This window comes from Mesitornis unicolor, unplaced genomic scaffold (assembly GCF_000695765.1).
Source record: "Mesitornis unicolor isolate BGI_N332 unplaced genomic scaffold, ASM69576v1 scaffold29164, whole genome shotgun sequence".
NCBI classification, from domain to species: Eukaryota; Metazoa; Chordata; class Aves; order Mesitornithiformes; family Mesitornithidae; genus Mesitornis; species Mesitornis unicolor.
The window spans coordinates 2156-29171 of record NW_010182554.1 but is presented as its reverse complement, the minus strand read 5'-3'; the positions used below and the strand labels follow the sequence as shown (position 1 = coordinate 29171).

Below are 27016 nucleotides of genomic sequence, written 5' to 3'. Positions count from 1 at the left end.
CTTTCCCCCCAGCCTTTAGTTCTCCATTATTTGCCCATAACCACCATTTTTGGGGTGTGTGGGTAGACCCATATCCCATTCTGTTTAGCATTATGGGGTCCCGATTGTCCTAATCCCCTGTGGTCACCCCCCCCTTCCCTCAAGGGGCAGCAGTGTCCCTTCCACTGGAGGTGACAGTTGGTGCCGGTTCTGCAGGAGGAACTGCCGGGGGAACCCCAACTGCCTGGTGGGCATTGGGGAGCACGTCTGGCTGGGTGAGATTGACGAGAACAGCTTTCACAACATCGACGACCCGAACTGCGAGCGCCGCAAGAAGGTATCCCCTCCCCCCTAAAAAGCATCCCCAGCCCTTCCCAGTCCCTGGCAGAGGTGACACCCCGTGTCCCCCTGTTTGGGAGAGTCTGGGATGCGGCTGTTTGTATGATATTTTCCTGACAAACAGCTGTAAAGCGGCTGCCCCAACTGCTGGATTTCTGCTTGCTCCTCCACAGTGGCGAATGACAACTGTTGCTTTCTCTCTCACGCCAGAACGCGTTCGTGGGCTTAACGAACCTCGGCGCCACGTGCTACGTCAACACTTTCTTGCAGATGTGGTTTCTTAACTTGGAGCTCCGGCAAGCCCTCTATTTGTGTCCTAGTACCTGCAGCGAGTACGTGGCTGGTGAGAGCATCTCAAAAGAAAAAGGTACGTGGTAATTGTGAAACGGGAGTGGTTTTGCTAATTTTCTCCTAAAATTTTACACACAGGCATTGGTTTTGGGATAAGTTTATCAGGAGAATTGATGGGTGAAGCTACAGCCACTTATCTGATCTCCATAATGTTGTTTTTGAGTCCATCACCTGGGTTTTAGAAGTGAACCAATCTTTATCGGAGTCATTTCTTAAATCAGAGTGATCTGATCTGGTTGAAAAAAAAATAATTGGGATTTGTTTCTTGCTAGGCTGCTTCCCAAACTTAATGGTGGCACTGGGAGTGGGAGCCCTTGGGTTGGGGCTGATCTGTGCTACCGTGTTGCTGCATTCATCCCATGGGAGGGCAAAAATGTAGGTCTCTGCCACGAATGAGGCTCCCAGCGCCCTCACATGGGATGTGATGGGCTTGGGTGATGTACCTTGACATATGGTACGGCACTGTAAGTGCGCTCTGGGTCATGGCAGCTGCCTGATTTCTTCTGTTCCTGTTTTTGTGGTATTTTAAAATTATGTTTCACCGTTTAGGGTAAAAAAGAAGCTGTTGCTACTGGATAATCTGCACACGCTGCTTCAGCTGTTTGCTCACTGCTTGTGCTGGGCGCTGTGGGATGCTTACGGTTGGACTCAATGGTCTTAAGGGTCTTTTCCAACCGAAATGGTTCCAATTCTATGATATTTGGATGTCGCTGACATGAACCGCATCAGTTCTGACCATAATTTAAAAACATATCAATGCTAATCCTTAAATTTACCCTTACAAACTAAAAACAAGTGAATTACTTGGAACAACTTCCTCTTGACTTGAATTATGTGCTGTACTTGTGCATTTTGTAATTTTTCAGACTATGAGCCTCAAACCATTTGTGAGCACCTCCAGTACTTGTTCGCCTTGCTGCAGAACAGCAAAAGGCGATACATCGATCCCTCTGGGTTCGTCAAAGCGCTGGGCTTGGACACGGGACAGCAGCAGGTAGGTGTGAGGCGCACCCCTCGAGTAATTACTGCCTTCAAAGCCCTTTTATGTTGACTTTAACATCTCTGAGCTGGGATCTGCTGCTCCTTAAAAAGTGGGGCTCTGGGTCCTTCTTGATGATGTGGGAGGTCGGGAGGAGCTCAGAGAGTAATGGGATAAGGACTAGAAGTGATGGGATGAGAAGTAGGAGTGTTGTTTGCACCCAAGCAGGGTGGCAGAGGTGCCATGAGGCCCTTTCGCAGGTGCTTTATGGGGCTGCTTCTCCCAGGTGGGTGGCTCAGCAGGGGTTGGAGGGTCCTTATAGGGTGAGGGTCAGGTCTCCAGGAGCCGGCCAAGGTCCAACAAGAGCATGTGAGGCAGGGAAAGTGCCATTAGAGAGGGGTGAGTGCCACAGACGGGTCCTGGGGGGCTGTCATGAAAGCTGAAGGGGCCTCAGGAGAAGGACATGGCATAAATGTACACTTTGAGACCTAAGAGGGAGGTTGTTGGAGGAAGAGCCTGAGTGCTGGAGTGTGTTTCCTTGGGAAGGAAGTGGTCACTGTCGCCCAGTGATACCGAAGGACAGCAGGGAGAGGCCAGACCCCATTTGTTTTCAGAACAGGAGAGCCAGGCTGGGAGAGGAAGGCCTTGAGAATGGGCATGGTGAAGCTCCCAGGGGATGGAGGAGGGGACAAATTCCCAGGGCAGCCTCATTTTTGGGGTGGTTTTTTTCCTACCTATAATGCAAGCGGGGCTGGCTTGTATTGCATGCCGAGCTTTGAAAAACGGGCAGTAACGGGACAGAGAGCTCTGCAGGAGTTTTTTTCTTTAATTCCAGAGCCCCACAAGGAGTGGGGCAGAAGTCAAACCACCTGGCACGGCTGGCCAGGAGCCAGGGTAACTCATGCTGCGGGACTCGCGCTCCTTTTAGGCAAATTCTGTGGTTTTTTTCAGTTCTCCCAACTGGTCTCTTTCTTTTTTTCCTATTCAGTTCACGCCTGAGCCTCAGCCTCAGCCTGTGTGTAAGGCTCTGGGTAATTTGCAGTAAATTAGTGACGAGGTTATGACTGGGCTTTGTGCTGCTGGGTGCTGGGTGTTGTAAATGGACTTTGGCTTTCTCTTCTAGGATGCCCAGGAGTTTTCAAAGCTGTTCATGTCGCTCCTGGAAGATACTTTATCCAAACAAAAAAACCCAGATGTTCGAAACATAGTGCAAAAGCAGTTCTGTGGAGAGTATGCCTATGTCACGGTGTAAGTATTTGGGCTTTGGGAAGAACCTTTTTGTAAATATTTAAGCATTTTAGAAGAATTTGGACGGGGGGGTGTAAATACCCCTCCTAACAGCTGGAGCAGGCAGGTAAGCTTTTTCTGAAAGATTAAGATTTTCAATGAATTTTTTTAGCTTTTAGGTTTCCTGTTTCAGTTCGTATGGTGGTTTTGCAGTTCTCCATTTGCATTTAATCCCTTAATGAAAATTTACCAATTAAACCTGCAAGTTAATGGAACGTAGAGTACTCGGGTGTCATATTTTCATTCCTGCATTCAGAGCTGTGGATTTCACCTCAGAAATGATGTATGTGAATTGTAAGTAGGTACTCTGGTTTTCCTGGTAGATGCTATTATCCTGTTACCACCTTCTTGCAGAGTTTTTGTGATGTAGAGGTGTGAACCGCATTAATTCTCACTTAATCGACTTTTTCTCCTGGTTTTATAGCTCAAGGAGTAGTTTACAAGCGACTGGGGAGTTCAGACGCATAAACAAGTGAACTGACCTTGTGTGTTTTTGTCTTTGTAAATCCTAGCTGCAACCAGTGTGGCCGTGAGTCCAAACTCGTGTCTAAATTTTATGAGCTGGAGTTAAACATCCAAGGGCACAAGCAGTTGACAGACTGCATAACGGAATTTCTTAAGGTAGGAGCTAGTTGAGTTTTGAGCCTTGCTATTAGCAAGGTGTTTTAATTCCTTTCTTCAATTAACAGCCTTTGAGATTGGTATCAGAGTGAAGAGACTGAGTTGTCTCAGTGAGATACTGCAAAAGGAAATGTTTTTTCTTTCAGAGGACCTCGAAAATGAGGATTAAGTCATGCAAGCAAGGAGTGGCTCCAGACCAAAGTGTAGCACTTAGGCATGTTTATGGCTTTAAAAGCATGTTTATGGCTTTAAAAAGCACTTGAAAGTCGCATGTTTAGTCAAAATACTTTCCCAACAAAGTTGGGGAAAAAAGTCCCTGCGTGCTTTGTCATGGATAGCACCTGGAGAATGGCTGCTTTTTGTGTTTTCTATATTGGTGCTCATCTGCATAGCAACAGGGGACATTCCCCACACTAAAATGTGCTCTCAAAAATACTGGGGAGGGCCAGGAATGGCTGCAGGAGCAGCTGCAACTGCTCTTAATTCAGCTTGAAAATTTGCCTGGATCTTAAGATCCAGCATGTTAAAGGTTCGGGGTGTGGATTCAATTAAAAATATTTAGGGCAGAACCAGCCTGAAACATGACTCTGTACCTGAGCTGTGTGGCTGTTGGGCAGCGGCTGATGCGCTCAGCAAACCGGTTGCTCTGCTTGCGGCAGGGCTGCTATGAAAAAGGACTGGTTTGTGAACACGCGTTAAAATCCTGAAACGATGAACTTCAAGTTTATCTGCTCCTCCTTCAAATGAAACAGCCCAGTGACCTTGTTTGGGGCTGTTGGAGTTTTCCTCTGGCCTAATCCTGCTGTTGGATCTATTTAGGCATAGACAGCGACTCTTACATGGTGATGTTTGTGTGGCTGAGCACAGAGGATTGTAGTTTCCAGACTAAAATGTGGCTTTACATTAACTTGGTCCATGTGAGCTCATAAAAGGGTGACTTAATTATTTTCTTTTCCCATAGCCCTCAGTATGAGCAAACTCAGTCAAGTGGAGAGCAAACCTGATAGTCTTGTAAGCGACCTGGGCTTGATTTGGTCTAAAATCTTCCTTAAAGTGAGAGCAGCCTGCTATGACCATCCTGTAAAGTGCATTTATTAGCGTACTTTTTAAACCAAGAGATTATTTTGTAAAGCAGCAGAGTAAAGACTTGAATAGTTAAAATAACTTCCACACTTTTCAGTCTCCAGCTCTTGAGTAGCTTGGACTGTTGACTTTTCAGTGGTAACCTGTTCTGAAGAGCTTTCTTTATACTCCCCAACCAGGAAGAAAAATTAGAAGGGGACAATCGTTATTTTTGTGAAACCTGTCAGAGTAAGCAGAACGCCACGAGGAAGATCAGGCTGCTGAGTCTTCCCTGCACGCTCAACCTGCAGCTGATGCGTTTCGTGTTTGACAGGTGAGCCTCTTACCGGAGCGTGTGCTGGGAAAGCCAGAGCTCCCTGGCTTGCATGGAAGCTCTTTGGGAAATCATGTGCTCTGCTTTTTTTGTGTTGGTTTGAGAGATTGAGTATGTGCGTGAGCTTCTCTGGGGATGCTCAGTGGGTTTCAAGGGGAGTTATTTTGTGATGTAAACAGTTGTTGCCATCCCCTGAACCGAAGCTTTGCCTCCCCACAGACAAACTGGCCATAAGAAAAAGCTCAACACCTACATCGGCTTCTCCGAGCTGCTTGACATGGAGCCTTTTATGGAACAAAAAAGTGAGTTTCCTGTGCTGTGTTGCATTAAATTTGCCCACTGCCCTTCAGCAGGTGAGAGGCGATCTCCTCTGAATCCCTTTTTGGTGGAAAATTATGTCAAGAGTTGTTTGAAGCCCATGTTTCAAGTAAATGCCTTGCTAAGTGGAAGCCACAACCTACTTAGTGAGGTCTTGGAGAGATGCAAGTTCAAGTGCGCTCTTTGTCTGCTGCCTTGCAAAAAGATTAAGTGCTGGGAAAGAAAAGACCTGTGCCGTTTCATCCTGAGCGCTGTGTAACTGCCGCTTTCCTTCCAGATGGTGTCTATGTGTACGAACTCAGCGCCGTCCTCATACACCGTGGCGTGAGCGCCTACTCTGGGCACTACATCGCCCACGTGAAGGATCCACAGACGGGCGAGTGGTACAAGTTTAACGACGAAGACATAGAAAAGATGGAGGGGAAGAAACTGCAGTTGGGAATTGAGGAAGATCTAGGTAAAACCTTTAAGTTGTGAGTGCCCTTTTAAAATAACTCTTTTCACCGAAAAACACGGAGGCTGAATACGTGAAGACCCCGATACTCTTAAAACAAAAATGCTCCTACGCATGCTGTCACGTCTTAGGAATGATGTGTGAAATGGCAGTTCCGTTAATTGCAGCCAGATTTTCTTCGTTTCAGCCCCGTGTGTTTACACACACCTCGTGATCAGTTCCTCCGCTCTCGTATTTCTCTTCCCTGCTGCATGGCAGATAAGATGCTGATAACTCAGGCAGCAGCTGCCTATCGGTATGGAACAGGCAAGTTGCAGCTTCCTTGGCTGCCATACAAAAGGACGCTTGGGAACAGATAACGAGATTACTTTCAGTTTCCTTAACACATTCTGTTTTTATTTCCACTGAGGTGTTTTATTTGGAGGCAGTAAGGAGTCTGTAAAAAAATCTTGAACAAAATAACAGCTTGGAAGCCAAAACAGCCTTTTTACTTCGCATTTTACTTCTCCTTTGTGGCCTTTTGTTCTACCACTGTTGGCTCATCTTGTGTGGGTGTCCCGGTGCTGCCCAGATAACTGCGTTCCCTGGATGGGACAAGGTCTTGATTTCTTGCAGAGCTTGGGCTGAGCCTGAACCTGCAGATTTCTCAGTCTGTAGTCACTGTATAGGAGCAGTTCAGCATTAAATTGTCATTTTGAGCGCTCAGATTTGCAGTTGCTCAGGGTTTCTTAGTGCAGCATGCTTTGTAGTATCAGGAAACAGGGAAGTTAATGACAGAAATTTCACTTATAATGTAAGCAGTCCATTCCCAGAAACACTGCCCCACTGGGATGCTCGTGCTTTGTTGCAACTGGACTTTACAAAATGATGCCTTTTTTGAAAACATCCTTAAATAACAGCTTAATGAAAGGACACTCTCAGATGCGTTTGCTCCTATAGTTTGTTGTAAAACCACACCAGCCTGAGCAGGGCCTTGAGCAGGCACAGGATGTTCTCCTGCCTCTCCCGCTCCCCTCCGTGTGTGCATCTGCGTGAGGCCACTTTGTTTTCAGCTCTCTTGCTAGTAAACACCTTGTTGCGTTTTATCACCACGCACAGAAACGCTGGCTGCTGCCAGAGCAGCTTTGTCATCCTGTTAATGTTTGACTACCGCTTGCTTCCAACCGAATTGTGAAGCTGGCTAGACATCTAGTGGCGTAATATAGAAAAATAAACCCCAAAAGGAAAAGAAGAGCTTCTCAGCCTTGCTTTTTAACCTCCAAAGTTACCCAGCATAGCAAAATAAGATGCAAATAAGCTGCTGTGGCCTCAATCTTGTAAAGATTTATGCTGAACCACAAGTAAATATTCTTGCTGAAATACAAGGCTGCTTGAAAAATGTAAGTAAAGCGTGTTTAGAAGTCTCTGTAGACTGGGAGCCTTAATATTTTTAGCAAGGGTTGATGTTATTTGCCTACTGCAAAGCAAAACTGAGACGACTCTGTTACTAATGCATGCAGCAGCAGGAGAAGGACGGTAACGTAAAGCAGAGGGCTGCTGTGGGGAGAGTCCTGTGGCCTGGCTGAGCAGATGGGAACAATTTAGTAAACATTTGGAGAAAATGCGAGTAAAGAGCATCTAGAAGGTCCTCTGGATGGTGTGGTGGGAGAGGCACGTTAATTTTTCCAGAATTTGGGAAAGACAAGACACTCTTCTTGATATTTCAATGTTCCATATAGAGTTTGAGATAGAGAGGGTTGCACCTTCATTTTCTTTATATCAAAAAAACTGGCTGGTTTTTGAAGCTGCAGCTGTAGGTAATTGTTTTTTCCTTGCCCAGCAATCTGGAAGCAGCAACTGTTGCAACACAAGTTTACATCGCATCACCACGTGCTCCAAAATAACCATTTCTGCAGCTGTTTGCTCTGTAAAAGCTTTGCTGCCCAACAGAATGGCTTATTTTTTTCGCATCCACAGTCACCTGTAAATCAGATTTTCTTCCCTGAGGATTTGTCTCTTCTTTGGTCCCAGGACACCCGAACAAGAGGCAGAGGGGAGAAAAGTTGTTTTTGCAAGAGCTAGTTTTGGCACAGAGAGGTTTAATTGGGGAGAGAAGAAAGGCTTTTGTAGAAGGGCGGTTCAGAACAGGCTCCTAATTTTAGTCCCTTTGAATTATGCTGCTTTCAGAAATTCTGGAGGGATTTGGGTCGTTCTTTGGGATACAATTTTGGCTGATGCCAAGCCTAATGTTTGGCAAAAAGCAGCCTGGCAGACCTCAGCAGGATGAGGGAAGCCGGCTAGGTGGCAAACTTGTCCCGTTAACTGAGAATCAGTCAGCGAGCTTGTGTGCTGATTATGTTTTACCTTCTGTACCGCAGCAGAACCTTCGAAATCCCAGACTCGTAAACCCAAGTGCGGGAAAGGCACTCACTGCTCGCGCAACGCCTACATGCTGGTGTACAGGCTGCAAACCCGGGAGAAATCCCTGACGGTCGAGGTACCAGGTAAGTGAGCTTTGACTCTCCTGGCCTCTCCATCTCGTCCTGTGATACTCCAGGTGCGCCAGGAGTTGAGGTTTTTACTCAAAAAAGTCCCTCTTACGACCTCTGTCTGGGAGCCCCAAAGGTGCTGTATGGAGAGAGGGCTTTCCTAGTGCTTAAATAATATCAGCCTGATTATATTATTTAATATCACCCTGTGCCCGCTCAGACCTCTCTGTCTTAACCATCGAGACAACATCAAGATCGTCCTGTTGGGATTCGCAGCCAGGATCCCACAGGAACCGCCCGGGTTCCTGAAAGCGCAGGAGAACAGCGTGGTTAAATGTCATTGGCAGCACACGTACTGCGCTGGAGGTGAATAATCCTGACAGATGTCAGGTCTCTGCTGCGAGCACTTCATCTTTGCCATGTTGAGAATAAACGGCATGAAAGTAAGAGGATGTGAGCCTTTCACAGGAGTTTTTGTACAAGCGCGTTCGTGTCTTGCTTTAGAATTGCTGGGGGTGGCAGAAATCCCTGTAGGTTTGGCCTGCGGATTTAATGATGCTTCACGTTCGCGTGCTGCTCGATTAGAAATATTAATTAGGCCCCTGGTGCCGATGAGGATGGAGGTGTGTTCCACCTTCTTCCCTCTTCTGTGAAGTGGGGACAGCGGAGGTGGCGTGTCCCCTTTGGACCTCTGCTGTTTGGATGCAGAGGGGGTAAATCATACAGCTTTTTGCCCCCCTACTCACAGCACCAAACCTTTTCCAGCCCCACCACCGCTAAAACCCACCCTCTGAGCCGCACGGCTTTGGGAATTAGTGTTAATTCCTGCCTTTTGAGTCTGTTTCGTGAGCTCTCTTGCGCTCCCTTTCCTCCTACCCCTCTGCCCAAAACAATAACTCAGCAAAAGCTTCTCCACCCAGCTCCAAATTCCTGCACAGCCCCGCGGTTGCCTTTGTTTCCCGTGGACGCCTGCCAGGGAACAGGGAGCGAAGGGCAGCAGTCGAGCCCTGCGGTCGCGGGGAGGTTTCATGCAACTGTAAATTTGAGGCATTTTGCTTTGATGCTGTTAAAAGCGGCTTTTCCGGGACGGTGGAGAGCTGTAACTTGGCTCTGACCTCAAGGAGGTCAAGCTGGTTGTTTTTTAATGCTGTGTGTTCTTCAAAGGTGGATACTGTGTTCTCTGGCCACACAAGCGTTAACTTTTCGGAAATATTTCAGGTCTTCAAAATACTGCTAAATAGGAAAAGACTTTAGATAAGCACTGCTTTCCCCCTCCCTTACACCATTCCTGTGAGGGAAGTGTTTTTTATCTTATTTTTTCCCCCTGCTGAGGTTTGGTTTGTTTAGGTTTTTTCCATCGGCGACAGCAGAAATTCCCATTCCCGTCGACACTAGGATCTGCCCCAGCTTATCTGCCATCTCCTGAGGGCTTTTTGCCCTTGGCTTTGCAACGTGCTCAGGCCCTTCTCGCTCTGATCGCATGTACCCGTGGGGCTGCACCTCAGGACAGGCTTCAGGTGTATCCGTAGGGCACAAAGCTCCCGCTTCTGCCCTGGGAATGGCTGGTCCTTGGCAGCGCAGAGGAGCTGCTTTCAATAGGAGGCAGAGGAATAACAGGGAGGGAAAGCGTCCTGCCGTGCTCCGGCTCCGCAGCCTCTCGCCAAACCCCGTTGCACTTCACACTCCTGCCAGCGCTCGGCGTAGGCTTCTTAGGAAGCAAAGGGTTTCTCTTGACGCAGGAACCAACCCCGAGTAAATGATTTTCTTGGGCGCCCTTGTATTGCGCAGGACAGTTGCTTTTAATCATCTACAAATCTTAAATATTGGCGAGAGCAACATTTATGCACTTGGCTTTCGGAAAGACATCGTATGTCAGTAGCCGTGTGGAGGAATTCTTTGGCTTGCTTGTTATCCCCAGATAACTCATCGCAGGGATAATTAACATAATTGGCATTTTTCCTTTGAATGACTGCTTTTTGCTTCTTTCCCGACAGCTTTTCTGCAGGAGCTGGTTGAGCGGGATAACTGCAAGTTTGAGGAGTGGTGCAACGAAATGGCCGAGATGCGCAAAGAGAGCGTGGCCAGGGGCAAAATCAAGCATGAAGAGGTGAAGGAGCTCTACAAAAGGTTACCCGCTGAAGCTGGTCTGTAAGATATTGTGGTAATATTTTGTAGTAGACAGTTGTTAAGATTAGTGATGTTTTGTGACTAACCCACGACTCACTTCTGTGGCCTGATGCCTTCGCCTGAAGGCATTAGCTGTAGCCCTCTCAGAAAAGGAGAGCGATCGCTGTCTGTTGTTGCTACGTGCATGCTCAGGATTTACTTTTCCTCATGTTTTTCTGCCTTAACCTATTTTTCTCCTTTTTTTGCTCATTCTCATGGCCTCTGGCGTCGCTAATTCCCTCTTGCTCCTTCCCCATCAGTCACTCTCCTGTGTGCTTCCATGCATTTCGACTCTTTTCTTCTGCCTGGTGAGCAGCTCGTCTTGTTAGCGGTTGGTAGCATCGAGGCAGAATAACTGCCCGGTCTCAAATGGCCAACTCACATCAAGTTTGGGAGCTGATGATCCGCATTAATCGGCAGGTAACAGGGTACGAGAATGCCTGGCCTCCAGCAGAAAAACGATTCGAGTCATCCTCGAAGCGCCACATCTAAGCTTCGTAGTCCATCCGATGAGTGACTGGGGTTAATCCTTTCCTGCCACTCCTTGTGTCTTGTCATCCTGGCATGTCTGAGTCCAAGAATTTTTATTCCCCTCCTTGTTTTTCTCTCCCGTCTCCCTCAAAACAAGCATAGGAGCACTTGCTCTGTCCATCCAGCGTGGGGAGTTCCTCTCCACTGTGCACCTCTCCTCAAAACTGCAGGAAGTTTATAACTAAAGACTTCAAAATGCATTAAATTGTGTAGCATGTTAGACAATTTGATTTTTAGCTTTTAATATTCCTTGCTTGATGCTCAGAATCAGCAGTAGCGAAGAGCAAACTCCTCGGCTTCCATAAATGTTTGTGTCTTCAATTTGTGAACCCCGTCTTGCAGACAACGGGCATTTAACTCACAAACAGGAGAGTGTCGCAGCTCATCTTCCCAAGTCCCACAAGTCTGAGCGGTGTTCAAATGTCACTGTTAAATCAAAGTTGTGGTGCAGGTATGAATCTGCCGTGAGTCACCATTAAAAAGGAGCAGCAAGCACAACTCTGGTGTGTTTTCTCTCCCCCTCAGCAGAAACAGAATAGTTTGCTCTTGGCATTTTGAACTCGACAGAGGAATAAATCCCAAAAAGATGATTTTTACAGGTGCAGGTAAAACTGGAAGGTAAAATCTGAAGATGGCAGGACCTGAAGCCCTCCCCTGAGGGCACGTCCTGGGCGCAGCAGCTTGCCAGCACAGCTGGAGGCAGCGTTATCCCAGAGCTGCTCAGGGTCCGATCCCGCAGGACTCTGGACGCTCTCTGCAGCTGTGCAGACATGTTTTTCTGCCAGCTTTGTGTAGCCTGCCCCAGAAAAAAAAAAAAAAAGTACTTTCCGGGGGAGGCAGCTTTCATTCCAAACTAACAAACCATTTCTGACAGCGTTGCGATTCTCTGGAGGTCACGGCTGTGTATCTCTGATGGCGTTGTGTAAGATGAAAACGCTGCCCATGTATCCCGCAAAGGAGAGCGGGTTGGAAACCCGACTTCCCAAATATCCAGAGCAAGCTGGGAGGCAGAGTGTTTTCCTGTAGCTTCCCTGTTGCTCCTTTGTATGAAACATTATGGATTTGTGTTTGTTTGATAAATGTAACTAATGGTTACGTTTTCTCTCGTTTTCAGAGCTGCCCTCCTCGCATCAGCAGAATTGGCTTAATTTCCTCCTAATTTCCCAATCATCTCGCAGTAGGGTTTCCACCTCAATGTGGGGTCTCGGTATTGAGATGCAGGGGTTTCACACAATGCTGTTTCACTGCTCACACAGACCCTGACCCGCTCCTGAACCTCGCCTTTGTGCGAGGTGTCTCACCTTTAGCAAACAAGAGTGAACCTGCTACTCTTGTTTCAGAAAAAAAACCCCCATGCTCCTACTAAAAAACTCAAGCAAGTTTCCATTTGCACTGTAAATCTTAAAATGCGTGAGTGTTTCTCACCCAGAATTGTAAGCACAGCCCAGCATAACACTGACATTTTGGGTGCTAAAGGGACAGGGCAAACATTGACCTCATCTCTTTGCTGTTGTTGCCTTTCATTTTTCAGTTTGCCCCGACTGAGCTCACTCTGTTAGAGCCTTTAATGTATGATCATAATTTAAATTTTATATTTTTCCCTCGATGAGCGATAGGAAAGCGTTCCCCTTTCCTCGACTGCTCTCCAATAAACCCCTAAAGGCTTTGCAGTCTGAAAGCACTCCTACTTGGCGTGCTCTGCCGTTTTGTATTGATTGCCTGAATTTGAAATGATCGCTTGTTCTTGCATATCTTAATTTTGCGTAGCTCCTGTCTTCTGCATCTGCGATACCGAGATGAGATTGGATGGGGGAGGAAACTGTATCAGATGTTTGAAAATTTGTACCGCAGAGATTTAATCAACAGCAATAGCCTGTTAATTTTTAAAAGTACTGTTGAATATCAGAGTAATTATGAAATCCCATCTGCTGTATTGTGTTAGCTGACACGTCCGGGCTTGTTTCTCTTTGTGTTTTTTCCCCTCCTAGGTTCCCCCTATGACTTCATCTCCCTCGAATGGCTGCAGAAATGGCTGGATGAGTCTACTCCTCCAAAACCCATAGATAACACAGCCTGCCTGTGCTCGCATGGCAAACTCCATCCCGATAAAATATCCATCATGAAGAGGATATCGGAGTACGTGGCTGACTTCTTCTACAGGCGATACGGAGGAGGGCCCCGGCTGAACGGTAAGGTGTCGGGCTAGAAAATGCCCTCCCCAAGTCACGTTCTCATGTGCTGAACGTGTTCTAGGGCCTTGTTCTGGTCCCAGCCCCACCTTATGCCATCCTTTACCATTGTAACTTTATTTCTTTGCTGTGCTGTTATTTCCAGATGTTTCTTTCTTTAATATCACTTAATTACGTTAGCATTCAAACAAATGGTCTGATTGCAGAGGATCTGTTTCAGACTCGAGTTTTGCTCTGTCTAGGAAGAGCCATGCACGGAGTAATTTCTGAGAAAGCAGTGGTGCACTCAGGTTAGAAAACAAAATACGTGGACGGTTTTATGAATTTGATTCTAGAAAATAACAAAACTTGCACACACCACCCTCGCCAGACTCTTCAAACCCATTTTCCATGCCTGCGGCACCTACAGCTCCTGCGTGGGCAGTGTTTCTTGGAGCATGTGGATCTGTGCTGCCTCTTGCCAGCAGCCTGTGCTCCAGAGCAGCGTGGATGCGTGCAGGCCAGGAAAATCATTGACAGTTTCACCTCCAGCCTGTCCTGAGCTGCCTGGTCTGAGGGAGGCATGTACCTGTTAGCCTATGTGCTTGTGTTGCAGGCATTTCTCACACATTTTGATTTTTGGGGTCAGCCCAGCCCCTGCAGTCTTTGGGCATCCCTTAATCAAGCCCTAGGCTTAGTTTCTTTTATAAAGGAGCTCAATAACTCCCACTGAGACCAAATTAGCTCAGCTCCTGCTAGGAGCTTATAGGGGAGAAAGGCAACCAGCAGAAACTGCGGTGACGCAGGCAGCCTTTGTAGGGGAAGAAAAAACAGGCCAACGTTTATTAGTCAACTGGAAGATCGCCTGCAGGTTTTTTTTGTTGAGTATGGTTGGGAGGGGTGGATCGGATGCGCTGCGTTCTCCGAATTGCTTCCCTGGATGTGCCCTCTTGCTCCTAGATGAAAATACCTGCCCAGCTGTAGGGTTTCCACTCCTGTTGGTCCAGTGTGGCTTTCCAGGAGGGCTTTTTTTTCCCTGGGTTTAGCTTGCAAAGTGCTACGATAAAGGGTTTTTTCCTTGAATATGCCTAAACTGCCCTGCCTTTTGACTCCCATGGCTGCCTGTTGGTGTGACCTGGCTCGCAGCTGTAATTGCAAACTGTTGATACCAGCTGCGGAGAGCTGTAAAGCTAGCGGAACAGATCACACCTCATCTGAAGCATTTTACGCTTATTTAAGCTTCAGATGTGGCCTGATCTGGCAGTAACCCCGGGGATCTCCTCATTTACATGGGAAATCTACAGTTATGAGGCAGGATAGTTGGTGCCCACCTGCCTGAGCACCCTCAAACCAGCGCGAAGCTCAGCTGTGCAATAAATTGTGTTTCTTTTTCTCCCCACCCCAGTCAAAGCACTTTGCAAGGACTGCGTGGTAGAAAGGTGTCGAATCCTGCGACTGAAAAACCAGTTAAATGAAGACTACAAAACCGTTACGAACTTGCTGAAGATAACAGTCAAGGGGTATGTCAGTCCCAACGCTTTCAACTGTCAGAGATTTTTTAGTAGTGCTTAAACAGCTTTTTCCTAAAGATTTTACTGTTCTCGCTCCAAAGGGGAACAGAGTTGTGATTCACCTTGCCAACGCTGTTCTCTCTGTGCAGGAACGACGGGTTTTGGGTTGGAAAGGCGTCCTTGCGGAGCTGGCGTCAGCTGGCTTTGGAGCAATTAAATGAGCAAGACGAAGATGCAGAGCACAGTAATGGAAAAATGAATGGAAACGCACAAAACAAAGGTAATTCTGCTGCTGTGGAGACCCACCAGCTCTGACTGCTACCTCCTAACAAAAGACACGTCAGGTGTTCCTGTAGCTGTTTTTCTTCCCTTGTATGAGTAGGGAGGAAAGGATAATAAATCAAATAACACCTTCATTTAAGGAGATTTTTATTTGATAAGCTTCAAAACTGCTGGGTGATCTTCGTACCCAGAGAAGAAGATGAGGTAATAAGTAGTTTTACAAAGCTGTGTTAAATTACCACCCCAGACACATGATCTTTTCATCCGCTTTTATCTGAATGAGAGAGCACAGGGGAGGAAGAAACATGAAATTACCTTGGGGAAGGAAGGAAGATGTGTATTGTGAAGGTCTGTGGATGAAACGACACAGCTGGCAAAGCAGCTCTGGCAAAACACAGCCTAGAAAAACCCCCAATAATTAATAACTGGACTCTTCTATGTCCATATCGTGAATCTGTGAGAATAGGTGTGTTTATTAGGCTTGTGCTCTTTAAACGTTTGGAAATTGGATATTTTGTTGAGCTTTTTGTTTTGTCACTGAGGACAAGAGGCTTGTTTGAGTGAAAGTGGAGATGATCAGCTAATGGCATTGATTTGGGGCTTGTGGAAGGCTCAGAGACCACCAGATACCGCAGCCCTCCTGACAGTATCTGTGAGCTGGCGCTGCTCGTGGAGTGTTCATTGAGAAAAGGGGACTTTTCTGCTCAGTTACTGCTCCTCAGTCTTTGGGGGTGGCCTTGGTTTCACGACAGGTTGCAACTCCCAGTAGTATGTTTGAATCACTCACAAGCCAACTTGCTTGTCAGGCATGTCCTTAGAGACTCTTACTAACACATCCTTGTGCTCATGATGCTCCAATCCAGTGGCCAGGCTTCTGTCTGTGGAGCTACGGTTCTTAACTATAATTTATACGTTAATGTGGGGATTGTCAGACCCCGGCAGGCTCCCCATCGGCAGCATCTGGTTTAGATCTGTATCCTCCAAGAGCGGACTGATATTTTGCCAGGAAGGTTTCTGCTCCCTGCGCTCTCACCTAGATGCTGTTTAGGTTAAACTCCGAGATCCTTGGGAGCAGTGAACCCCTGTGGTGCTTTAGCTGTAACAAATGCGTCCTTTGTAATCTCACAAAGGACCAGCTTGTGCTCCATACACTTCAAAGAACTCCTATGTGGCCTGTAGGCTGTAATCCCGCCTGCCCAGAGGCCAAGACATTTGAGAATAACAAATCGGCTTCCAAAGTTTCCCTTGGGTTAAGGGTTTTGCTGCAATTTGAAAGGCAACTGAGCTACTTTCCCTCAAAGACTTTTCCTTTCCTTGGGAGGGAAACTCTGCAATCTTCTTGTATTTCTCTTTTTTTTTTGTTAATTAGATGACTCAAATGAAGAGAAGAGAGAGGAGGAAGAGGAGTTAAATTTTAATGAAGACATCGTTTGCCCACATGGTAAGTCTCTATGGGGGATTGAGCTGAATATATCTGTTGTTTCCCACTGCTCAAGACATTAACCTCGTAGCCTTTGCTCCATCTAAGGCCAGCATGAGTGGTTACTGAGGAAATGTGCTTCATTCTCATATGCCTGGCATTTCTTGACATTCAAACTTCGAGCTTTTATTTGCGAGCGCTATCGCATTGCAGTCCGAGTTTTGTGAGGCAGTGAAAGGGATGTAAACGCAGAGAGGCTCAGATGCTGTGGGAAATGTTGGACTGGAGAAGTGGACATCTCTTCCTCTTGCTAACAGAGCAACATGATGGAGCGAGGGCAGCACCATGGATCTGCAGCTGCTTGGAGGCCCAAAAGTATTAGGAAAAAAAAAGGGGGGGTGTAAATTAGTCAAGGTGGGAGCTGAGAGTATCCACTTATTTTCTTGGTTTACACAAAAACGAGAGCACTTGCCCAACAACTGCAGAAACATGGCCTTATCTGCAAGCAACTGGGACCTCGAAGGATATCGTTTTACCAACCTGCTGTGCTTTGGTCTCCGTTTCCATGAGGTTTTGACCCGCTGTTGGTTGTTTTGCAAAGTGATGGTTCATTAGCTACATCCTTGTTGTTTAAATTAAGGCTGTTCAACAACCCTGTCGTTTAAATCTCACTTTTTTAGCTTATATGTCACTCCCAGACTTAACTCTGTCTTAGTATGCTCCTGTTTGGAGGCATCAGTTTTCCTGCCAGGGATGCTCAATCTTGTTTCTAGTAAGAAAGAAATGTGCCATAAATTAGCAACACGTCTCCTGTCATCAAGGCTAATCAAGGATGTAGAGTAATTACTTGATAAAGCGTCATTTTAGAGCAGTGTTTAAGCACTTTGTCGCGGTGTTTGCTGCTTTCCAGAGCTTTTAACGCCGTGTTTCCCCGTTGCCGCGAGGCTGCTGCTGTGAAATAAAAGCATGCAGCGTGGTGATGAAACGTTTAATGTAGCCAGACACGATAAAAATAGGCCAACAGGCCTTTGAAAAAGTACTCTGCTGGTAAATTGCTAGTTGATCTGGGACTTTGGGTCATATCAGAATGAATAATTTTAAATATGGGGGCTGCCAGCAGGTCAGATTTCATCGTCTTGAGCTGACCTCTGGTTTCTCATGAAAAACAGCCTTTCCTCCTTTAAAATTGCCCTCTGGAGTGTATTGGCAAATCTGCAGTCTCGGTCATACAGCCTGAATTTTTGCTGTGGAGGAAGTGCCTGCCTTCATGGTAGGCTCTGGGAAAGCCAGCGCTTTATCTGTGAGGTCTGGCTGGCCTCCAGAAATGCCATCCGGGCCTTCCCTTAAGAAGTCCTTTTGCATCTTCGCTGCAATTTCTTGCTCTCTGGTAGCTGCCCGACACCAGCGAATCATTTTTTCCAGATAGCAAGTTGAGGGTTCTTTGATATCCGTGCCCGAAATATGTCCTCAGATGGCGGGAGAGGGAAGCAGGGTCAGCAGCGGTTAGGATCATCATCTTCCAGATGGTGAAGCACTTGTTCCCTGCACACCCAGCTCTGATTTTTTTCACCTCTTTTGCTCAACAGCGTATTAATCTGTTTTCATTAATCACGCGGTGTCAAAGCACTTATTTGTACAAGCTTGGTTTCCCCCCCATCCTTGCTGGCTCTGGAAAGCAGCCTGGTCCTGCCTCTTCGTATGGTGAAGCTGGGCCACTTGGTCATGTTTGATGCAGAACAAGTGGCCAAGCACCGCATCGAAGCGGTCCAGCCCGACCTTTTGTTTATGAGAGGAAAAGCAGGAGGGGAAGCGTTGCTATTTTTTCCCCTTCGGGAGCTGGCAGAAATCCAGGCTTGGCTGGAGCCAGGAAAGCCGATGGGTCCGTGGGGCTGAGGAGCTGCTTGTAATGTTAAAGAGCTACTGGCGGGTGGGGAAGAAGGAGCCTTTTCTGCCCGGCTTCTTTCTGTAGCTCTTCAGGCTATAGAAAAGCAGATAATAAGGTATCGTGCCCTTTGCTGGGCACCGCTCAGTGCCACAACTTCGCACTTGCTGTTCTGCTTCCCTTTTGCTGTTGAAATCCGTGTTGAGGCACGAATATTCCCGTGCCGCATCCAGATCCGGTTTGCATCTCGATGTTGCAACCTTCGCTTCTCTCTGTTTCTCGCTGCGGCTGTGCCTTGACTTCCCAGCTGCTGTCTCGCAGGGAGATGCGGTTGTGTTTTCCCCTTGGCAATCATCAACCCTGACACAACCAGTCAGATCCCCAGGCCCTCGCCTTTTCCAGTTTTCCCAAGCCTTGTTTATCGGCTGGAGCACGTGTTGTCATACATACAGGCGGTGTCCAAAGGCCTGAGCGTGACCTTTCTGCGATGGCTGTTGCTAAAATGATAAATGCCTCGTGCTAAACCCTTCTTTGAGTTTGTTTTCTTTTTTTTTTTAGCTGAGTGTCAGGATAAATAATACAGCAGGCAAGTAGTCTGGGAAATAGCTGGTAAATCTTGCTTCAGATCTTCAGACCCCCATTATTCCCTGCAGCAGATCTAGGGTGCAGAATCTGTCCTTTCCAAATTTTGATGTGCTTGGATAGGGCACACGAAGCCATCTGAGATGTTACAGTGGTAATTTTGTTTTTCAAAGGTGTGGAAAGCACCTGGCTCCCGTTTCATGGGGCACAGGGTTATTCTGCAGCTGGGTAAATGGAGTTGCTGTAAAGATGTAGCTATAGGTAGTCAAGATCAGAACACAGTAGCCCTGTGCCCTCTTTGGCTTGCCCTTGCTTTTCCCAGTGTTTCTTTATTGCCACTTGTATTTGGTCAGCTGCTTGGGTTCGTGAGCTTGGAAATCTGGAGGACATTTGTATGAATTAAAGTCATATTATTTTTTTTCCTGTCTAAACAAGGAACTGATAAAGTTGAAGGTGACTTTGTGTATTAGTTGCGCTCTTTTTTTTTTGCTGACATGGTGTTGGCTGAGGAGTGCATTAATATCTTCCCCCCCCATAATCTCTTAAATCTGGTTAGGGCTGCAAAACACTGCTGAGCACATCGAGAGCAAAGCCCTTCTCTTGGCTGTCTCCCTGCAGGTGACCTGTGCATCTCTGAAAATGAGCGGAGGGTGGTTTCCAAGGAAGCCTGGGAGAAACTCAAGCAATATTTTCCAAAGGCCCCCGAATTCCCAAATAACAAAGAGTGCTGTTCCCAGTGCAAGGTATTTGAATGTCAAATAACATTACCCTTTTGTTGACTGTAAATACGCAGTCATATTTCTGTTTTTAACACGACCCGGTGCAGCGGAGAAAAGCAATGTCACCTTTTAATAGCAGCTAAGAACTGGCGCTGTGCTCTAATTAACTGTTTCGTGCAGATTTTGGAGCGTGAAGGAGAGGAAAACGAAGCTCTGCATAAGATGATGGCCAGCGAGCAGAAGACTTCTCTCCAGAACCTGTTCCATGATAAGTGCAGGCCTTGCCTGGGCAGCTGGCCTCAGGTACGTGCAGGAGGGTGACCAGGGGAACACCGTGGGGCTTGGGGGAGGTTTTTATTATCTTTTATCCCTCTCCCTAAAAAAAATTTGCTTGAGGCTGCCTGATGATCATTCACTGGGTCTGAGTGAGACGGTGCCTGCGCTGGGAAGTCCGTGCCAGCGGAGCTCACACGTGTGCTGTGCCGAGGTGTGATTCCCCCCGATTAGCTGTGCTGGCTTGAAGCCCTGCTCAAGATACACGGGAGCGGTCGTGTGCCAACATAGCTGCTGCTGGCCTGGAGTCAGCTTGATAAGCAGTGACAATATTGCTGCTGTGGTTATATCTGTCCCTAGAAAGACCAAAATGGTGTGGCCGTGCCGGCGGAGACGATTTTCCACCATTCTCCATCTGCCTTCCCATTCAGGCCAGGCTTTTGCTGCAGGTCAGACAAAATTCACATATGCTTTAGCATCCTCTTACATCCCAGGATCTTCCCTAAATGCTGAAGCCCTGTAAATAAGAGCAGTGGTCATGCAGGACTTCTTGTACCAACTTCCCCTCAATCCAAGTGTGCAGCAGCTCTCCAGGAGCTTCTTGGGGCTTCGAGGAGGCTCAAAAGAAATGGCACAAGCTGTTGGCTCCACGCCCTGGCTCCCGGACGTCTCGCAGTGCTGCTTAATGATTGACTCTTAGATCCTGCCAAGCTGCTTTGGCAGGTGTCTGCCTCGGTGGCTCCTACATGCGAGGGCAGCCTGCTGCTCCCGGTGCCTTCTTCAGCCAGGAATAAATCTTGAAGGCAGCACAAATCTGTGTCTTGGAAGCTGGGAGCCCCAAAAGAGTTTAAATCGAAAATGGAGAAGGTGATGGAAAGCTGGAGCCCATCACCATGGGTCAACTGGAAATACAAGGGTCTGTCCAGGCAGTGAGGCTACGTCCTCTGCTCCCTTTAAATTTAAAAAAGAGCTGAGGATCTTCCCCTCGAGCTTTTTTGAGTTTTCCTCATCCAAAACAGTTGAGGTTCATGGGAAGAAAATAAGCGGAGCGGTTGAATCTAGAGGAAATGAAGGGAGATTTTAAAAAATATATATATTCCTCAGGTGTGCTGAACTTTCATGCAGAAAGATAAGAGTGAGCCCTTAAATCTGCATTAGTGAGAATAGGTGAGCACGGAAATGATTTTGTCATCCAGCTCTTAGTCTGCTTCTGGTCAAAAAGCCTTCTAGGTCCTAATTCATGGCAAATCATCTGGGGTAGGAAAGCAGTTTATCCCAAAACCACTGCCTCTTGAAGGTGCAGGACTGTGGTTTTGTATCTGTGCTGCTGCCAAAGAGAGAAACTTTTAGATTATGATGGGTGAAGCAAATGAGGGAGGTTGGGGTGGTCTCACCCCACACCCATGGGGGTGCAGAGAAGCATCTGCTTAGGACCCTGAGTATGCGGCAAGAGAAAAGACGATGCTGGGGAGTCTGAGCTGGTCCAGGGAAATGACCATTTCCTGCTGTGAATTAAAGGTAATTGGATCTAAAGCTGAATTAACTTTGTAATAAACACGAGATTAGTAATGTAAGTACTTAGTACTTGATCCCAAATTATTTTACTTGGCTTTCCCGGTGCGCTTGGATGGAGTTGTCATGGTAAAACCGCTGAGGTCTCGGAGAGAATGAGCGCTGCAGAAAAGGCTGAGCAGTCATTGCTTCTCTGTTGTTGCACTAATTAAAAATGATCCTTTTTTTTGGTGTCTTTTCACCTCCAGGAGACAGATGAGCTGTATATCGTTTCGCAGTTCTTTGTAGAAGAGTGGAGGAAATTTGTCAGGTAACTTGGCTTGAGGTTTTCAGTGCTTTTTCTTCCTTTTTTGCTGGGACAGTAGATAACGATTTTTGCTTTTGGATCCTGGTGTGGTTTGCCTTTGTAGAAACAAGGAAGCTGATTTTTGCAGCACTCCTATCAGTCGTAATACGTTGTAAGAAACCGAATTTCCTTGTTTACTGTGTCTTAACCAGATGGTCGGATTAGATAGTAACCTGATTAGTTGTTTTTTCATCTGTCTGGAGCCGTATCCTAGGCAAAGGTCACCACTCAATCCTGTTTCCACGGGCTGCTGGTGGCAAGAGATGGAAATCTGTGCTAGATAGGGGAGTAATTTTGCAATGTGCAGGAACGTGGATCTGATTTCCTCCTCGGCAGTAGTTGAATATTCCCTGTTGGAATGCCTTCTGTAAATGCACCTGTGATTTCTTCTTGGCTGCCCTGCAGAGCTGTGGTTTTTGTGAAATAACCTGACCCAGCTTTGCAAACCGCTTTCCTTTGCCCACACAGGAGGCCAACGCGATGCAGCCCTGTGTCCTCGGTAGGGAACAGCGCGCTCCTCTGCCCCCACGGGGGTCTCATGTTCACCTACGCTTCCATGACCAAAGAAGACTCCAAACTGTGAGTTTCTTCTCTTCACGCATCTGCCTTTGCCGAGTGCCTTCATCTCTTGTGAGCCTCGGGGAATGTTCCTGGAGGCTCCCTGAGCTGCAGCAGCATGAGGAGCAAATGCTTTTCCTTGAACAAAATGAACACAGATGCTTTCTCAGGCCCACCTTAGCCTTCGTGCAAGGCAAGACCTAAATTGTCAAAGGATGCTGGGTCAGGATAAAAAGAGAGCTTACTTCAGCTTGGCTAATTCCTAACAATAAACTACCCTGAGTTTGACCGGTGCATAGAAACATCCAGCTTCCTTACGATTTGCTTTCCTTGAGACTTGCCCCCGGAGCGCTGGATGCTGGACTGGAGTTCATGCTCCGTAGCGTTGCTTCTGCAGTGATGCAGAACTAAAAGCAGCAGATCTTCCACTCCTCTCCTCCTCCATCCTCCCTGCGGCGCGACTGAAGCAGAACAGCGTCACTAATAACGTGCTACTGTTTCCCCGTTATCTTGGGCGCACAGGCCCTCCCGTGTAGCCAGAGTTAGGAGTTGATTTTGCAGCTTTTTCTTTCATGGACAGACTAAAAAGAGAAGGGAAGACTGTTCAGAAGCTCGGGGCTTGGCTTTTCCATGTCATAAAGCATGTTCTTGTTCCTTTGCACAGTATAGCTCTGATATGGCCCAGCGAGTGGGAGAGGATTCAAAAACTCTTCGTCGTGGATCACGTCATCAAAATCACCCGAACGCAAGCTGCCGGGGCCGACCCCGAGAGTGCTCTTTACACCTCTGAGCCCCGTGAGTGCATCTTTGGCCTTTCTCTGTGCTCTGTTATTTTGCTAATGGGTGCCAGCTCCCTGGGAAGTAGCTCCTTTTTGGCTAAGTGTCAGGTGTAAGGGGATTGTGGTAAATGCAGAGCTCAGCGGATACCCCTGGATATGGGAGCTGCTCCAGTTTAGCAGTGAGAGGCATTGGGCAGGTGCATGTACTCTGTGTCTCCAAGGAGTTGAAGCAATTAAATGCATTTTTCCTTTTTGCCTCCCCAGAACTCTGTCCGGAGTGCAGGGAAGGGCTGTTATGCCAACAGCAGCGGGACCTGCGTGAATACACCCAGGCAACCATCTACATCCATAAAGTGGTGGATAATAAAAAGGTACGAGCTCTCCCCCTCGGTCCTTGCTCATCCTGGCTCCATTTAGTTTAACAGAAACCACACTGAGTACCCAATTAGTGAAGCCCATCACAGGCTGCAGTGTTCCCGTGGCACTGGGACCTGCTGCTGGGGATGCTGGGTGGCCGGTGCTGGTGGTGGGCAGGGCTGCTCTCTGTGGGCAAAAGGCTCCCAGCTCTGCAGCTCGTGGAAGCTGTCGCTTTGGCAAAAAGGGCAAATGGGAAAACTCTGGCTGTAGCTGCTCTGAAAATTTGGTCTCCTCGAGGCTTCCTTTTGCCAAACTGAATCCTTTGTGTTACCAGGTGTCTTCATGGATCTTCCCAGCTTTATTTTAGGTGATGTTGTAACCATTTCTGCCCTCCTAATCGTGTTATCAGGCTCTTACCTGTTCTCCTCTCCCTCCAGTATTTGTCATTTCCTTTCTTGGTTGCTCCAGTGACATTTATTCCTAGAGAGAAATAAGCTCTTCAAACTCCATGCTGATCAAACAGCAGTGAACTTAGAGATGGTTTTCAGGATCCCCTACGAAGCCGTGAATTAAATCTCTGCTTTACTGCTGCCTTAAGGGATCAGCATCAGGTCTGGGATGGACTTTACAGGTACCCAGAGGCTGGTTACTGTAAGGCTCCTCCTTATGGCTCGTTTTATGCTTTAAGGGGGAAATGAAGGCCCATGAGCAAGCTCAGATAAAGATGTTCCCTGCACCTTTGCAGCATGGGGGTGGTTTTTTTAGCCTCTCATTGATTTCCACCTCCCTGCCAATCCAAGGGAGGAGCTGGAGCCTGGAGAACCGCAGGGTGCCGGAGGCTGGATGGGTTTTTGCCTTGGTTGTGAGATGTGGAGCACGCAGTGCTGTCTGGAGCCGTCAGCTACGGGTTTTCAGGCTTGCTCAAGGCTGAATCTTGGCTCTGGCACAGAGGAGGGTTGGCTTTTTTTTTCCTGGTGCCGGACAGGACCGTGCTCGCATGTAGGGCTGGCAGTAAAACAGGCAGCTATTCTTTGAGCAGCTGGAGCTGGAGAGAGGGGGCGAGAGCTCGCCTGCGCGCTCCCTCATTACCAGGGCGGCCTGGGCGAGATGCGACGCAGCAATAATGCCGCGAGGGCTGCGGACGGCAGCACTTGAAGCCGCTGCTTCCTTCTCTGCCAGTTCTGATTTGCAAAGTCAGGGAGCATTTCCCATCCTCTCATCCCCCCTCTGCAGCCCCCGGGTACCTCCTTTGGCTGACACTGCAAGAAGGACATACACATACGTATGTGTATATGTATATAATTTTATATGGCCATGGTTGTATAAAATGGGCGTAGGGCGGCACTGCTGGAATCTGGAGGCCTCTAGGGAAGCTGTGGTTGGTGCTGGCTGTTTGAGAGCTGGGATTGCATCGTTAATTGCAAATCCATTGATGGAGAAATGAGCTCTTGGGCATCCAGGATGGAGAGCAGCGTGCCAGTCTCCTGGGCTTCCGCAAACCCCAGCTCCAGCCGAAGCCTGGATGTAATTCCCGTCCGGCAGATCCGTGTCTCGTGCAGTGCCTTACACAGAACCAACCATCCTTTTTCTTTATATATTTGTGTAAATTATTTAAATTTCACTTACTTACAACCTCCAGACCCATAAATAATGGTGCTGAGTGCCTCTGCTGGCCTGCTGCACGGCTGGCTAAGTGTCTTAATTTACAGATAATATTCCTTTTCTCTGCGTTCGGGCTTTCGTAATACACTTAGATGAACCAGAGGAGCAGCCAGCTAATGGGGAAGAAATCAGCCCAGGCCCCCGGAGACTTTTCCCTGTGCCTGGCAAGGAGGGCAGGTCTTGCATCGCAGGAAGCACCTGCGATTCAGTACAGGAGCATCTTCTCCCGAGCCGAACGCCCCCCATGGTTGGCCGTGGCCGGGGAAGGGTGGAGAATACTTTGCAGAGCATGTGGAGCAAATCCTGGGGTTATTCCTGCTCTGCTTTGGGATCCTCAGCTCAAGGCGGCGTCCTGGCAGCGTCTGCGAGCTCTTCGCCGCGATGCGACAGTCGGGGTTGATGCTGTCGCGTTGGTTACGGAGAATGATTTTTATAACTTCAGGTAATGAAGGACGCTGCTCCGGAGCTGAACGTGAGCAGCTCAGAAGCTGAAGAGGAGAGGGAGGAAAACAAACCAGAAGGCGAGCACGACCCAGATTTTAACCAGGTAGAGACCGAAAACGCCGCCAGGTGCCGCAGTTTTTGCATCTTGAGTCAGCATGACGGGATAGCTCTCCTCCTCGCAGGCAAAAACATCAACGTCTTATATTTGTCACGTTAATGGTCATACCGTGCCATGGCTGGGGGTTTGGAGAGATCAAATATTGATGGTGCCTCGTATGCTTGGCTGGTTTTCCGCCCCGCACCGGCGCTGGGAGCAGAAACTGGGGTTTCAGGGCGACTCCTTGGGTCCTCGTGATGCTTGCACGCCGCGGTTTGCATCCAGAAGAGCTTTTCGTCACTTTTTGCCTTCCCTTGCATGGCCGGCTTGCCCACAGCGCGCTCCAGGGAGGTTGTATTCCCCACAAATTACAGAAGTTGGACTCCTGATTTGGTTCTTTTTTGGTCTCTTTGTTTCCAGACCGACAGCGGTGCAAAGCGCCAGAAGATCTCACAGCAGAGCTTCATCTCTTACCAAAAACAAGGCATCAGGCGAAGCACCCGGCACCGCAAAGTCAGGGGAGAGAAAGCGCTGCTGGTTTCTGCAAACCAGACGCTGAAAGAGCTGAAAATCCAGGTAAGGGGGTTTTCCTCCAAAAAATGAGTCGTTTTGAGGAAGAAAACACAAAATTAGGAGCGCACAGCTGGGAAAGGGATGAAGGGAAGGAGGAGGAAACTCAGTGCTGCGTCGCGGTGATCGTCTAAATGTGGTGGCTTTTGTGTAGCTCAGCAGAATGTATTTTTTTTCCCTGACGCCCAAAATCAGCGTGTCTCATTGTGTTGGCACAGATCATGCATGCATTTTCAGTTGCTCCCTTCGACCAGAATTTGTCCATCGATGGGAAGATCCTGAGCAATGACACCGCCACGCTCGGCAGCCTGGGAGTCATCCCCGAATCCGTCATTTTGTTAAAGGTAATGGGAGAGGGTGGCTGCGACAAGACAATAAAAATTGATGAAATAGAAATAGAAATAGAAATAGAAATAGAAATAGAAATAGAAATAGAAATAGAAATAGAAATAGAAATAGAAATAGAAATAATAGACCTTCCAAACGAGGTTCCTCTCTCGTTAATCCCCGCTCCGCTTCGTTTTCAGGCTGACGAGCCGATCGCAGATTACGCAGCGATGGATGACGTTATGCAAGGTGATGGGGGGACACTCGTGAGGTTTCAGGGTTGGGCAAGGTGCTTGCTCCTGTGATTTTTGGGAGAAGCGATGGTGGCCGAGGATCGTGGTGGATTTGGGTTGTAAAGGGAGAGAATTGGGGCATTGAAGTTTTTCTGTCACCGCCAACGGGAAGATTCAGTGACAGAGATGAAAGATCCCTTTTGAAACAACTCTCAGACTTCTAACGTTGTCATTTTTTCCTTTCCATCCCCAGTTTGTATGCCTGAAGAAGGATTTAAAGGTGAGTTTGGGGGTTGTTATTTTACCCCCCTAATTATTGTAAACCCACCACGACTTCATCCCATAAGCGTTGTCACCTCTTGGCGTTGTCTTTTCTCTTCAGGGACCGGTTTGCTGGGACACTGA

The 27016-nt window shown here is 47.7% G+C and overlaps 1 protein-coding gene across 1 annotated transcript; it reads left to right on the top strand.

Moving 5' to 3' along the window:
- Positions 1-196: 196 nt before the first annotated feature.
- USP48 (ubiquitin specific peptidase 48) lies at positions 197-27016 on the top strand. Its single transcript, XM_010183826.1, has 26 exons — positions 197-316; positions 529-685; positions 1536-1663; positions 2772-2896; positions 3448-3556; positions 4819-4952; positions 5172-5254; positions 5548-5727; positions 8082-8207; positions 10187-10336; positions 12878-13078; positions 14463-14577; positions 14718-14848; positions 16220-16291; positions 19353-19477; positions 19634-19756; positions 21487-21548; positions 22053-22163; positions 22807-22937; positions 23186-23292; positions 25383-25487; positions 25902-26057; positions 26270-26395; positions 26579-26627; positions 26865-26891; positions 26994-27016. The coding sequence occupies exons 2-26, from the start codon at positions 589-591 to the stop codon at positions 27014-27016; spliced, it is 2796 nt and encodes a 931-aa protein (XP_010182128.1). The 5' UTR covers positions 197-316; positions 529-588.